A 1,378-nucleotide genomic window follows, 5' to 3' on the forward strand; every position below is an offset into this window, starting at 1 on the left:
GCTGAAGAACTGAGAGCAGAAAGCCAACAGTGGGAGAGGGGCTGGAGAAGGAAGACGTGTCTAGAAAGGCTTCAGCTATTACACTTAACAGTGGAAAAGACCAAGAGTGGAGGATATATGACAACAATGCTGGTTTGGTGGGGTGAGGGTGGCATGTAGCTAATTCACTGAGCATTCACAAGATTCATGTGAAGATTCAGCAATTCACAACAAGGAACTCAGTATTTAGTGTAATACTATCAAGACAGTGTTACCATTGTCCTATTTTAAGATGAACAAACTAAGATAAATAAAAATTAACCAAATGGTCCAAAAACTAGTGATTTCAAGGACTCAGGTGCACATTATGGCTCTCAAGTGATACTGTATCACTTTTTTGTCAAGTTAACATCTTGAGGGAACAAGGATAGTACCTAAACTTGAATGGGTTACACTGACTTTTCATGTTACACATAACTAACAAAGTGGCTTCTTATTATTCCTATAGCCAAGAACATCTCTTCTCACCCCTCAGCATCTAGTAGCTGCTGTAGGCACTCTCCATATTAACCCTTATAAGGCTTCAATTTAAGTTCATATTATTTGATAAGTAAAATTAGGTTGAACAACTCAAGGGTATATAACAAAGAGATTACTGTCGGCTCCAAATATAGTTACTAACTTGTGAGCTCAGAAATCCCATATTTGATATTGGTAATTACCTAATGACAGCAGCAGTCGGCACATGATTCAGGCATACTCCAGTTCATGGTCCACTATTTCAGTAACACCAGCTAACTAGCTACAACTCTAGGGTTTGTTTGTTTGATGTTAAGAGAGCTGTACAGAGGAGTTCAGTTTGGTTTGGAGCTTCATGTATAATATCTGGATTGTCATGCAGCAGAGCCATGAGTGTTTTATACAACCACATAAAATTTTTCAAATGTAATCTAAAAACCATTAACTATTTAGAATTGGGATATAGAAAATACAATATGAAAAAAAAAACTAACAAACTTACTTAATAATAAACTTCCAAGTATTGGCATGAAATGCTTGGTCCATATTGGAGATAACAGAGCAGATATCCAATAATGAATGAAGAACTACAAAAAAGGATAAAACAACTCAAGATAATCAAATGTTATATGAAATGACATTCTCTTATATTTCAATGGATCAAGTGAATGTCTCAATATGTGACTGAATTCATGTATGTACTAGTTTGAAAATAACTGGGTCAAATAATTGCTAAAAATAAATCTAATACTTTTAAGGTTTCAAAAATAATGAAATATTGATTTTACAGTTACCTCTTCCCAATGACAATTATAACCAAAACAGTTCAGTTGAATAAAAATTATATCCTGGGCTGGCGAGATGGCTCAGTGGGTAAGAG

The 1,378-nt window shown here is 35.0% G+C and overlaps 1 protein-coding gene across 1 annotated transcript in view; it reads right to left on the bottom strand.

The window, feature by feature from the left end:
• CUNH1orf112 (chromosome unknown C1orf112 homolog) overlaps window positions 1–1,378 on the bottom strand; it is a 48,318-nt gene that overhangs the window by 36,858 nt on the left and 10,082 nt on the right. Inside the window, 1 exon segment of the mRNA XM_031387439.1 lies at window positions 1,001–1,085. Coding sequence (XP_031243299.1) covers window positions 1,001–1,085 — 85 coding nt within the window.

The sequence above is a fragment of the Mastomys coucha genome, unplaced genomic scaffold (genome assembly GCF_008632895.1).
Source record: "Mastomys coucha isolate ucsf_1 unplaced genomic scaffold, UCSF_Mcou_1 pScaffold1, whole genome shotgun sequence".
Lineage (NCBI taxonomy): Eukaryota > Metazoa > Chordata > Mammalia > Rodentia > Muridae > Mastomys > Mastomys coucha.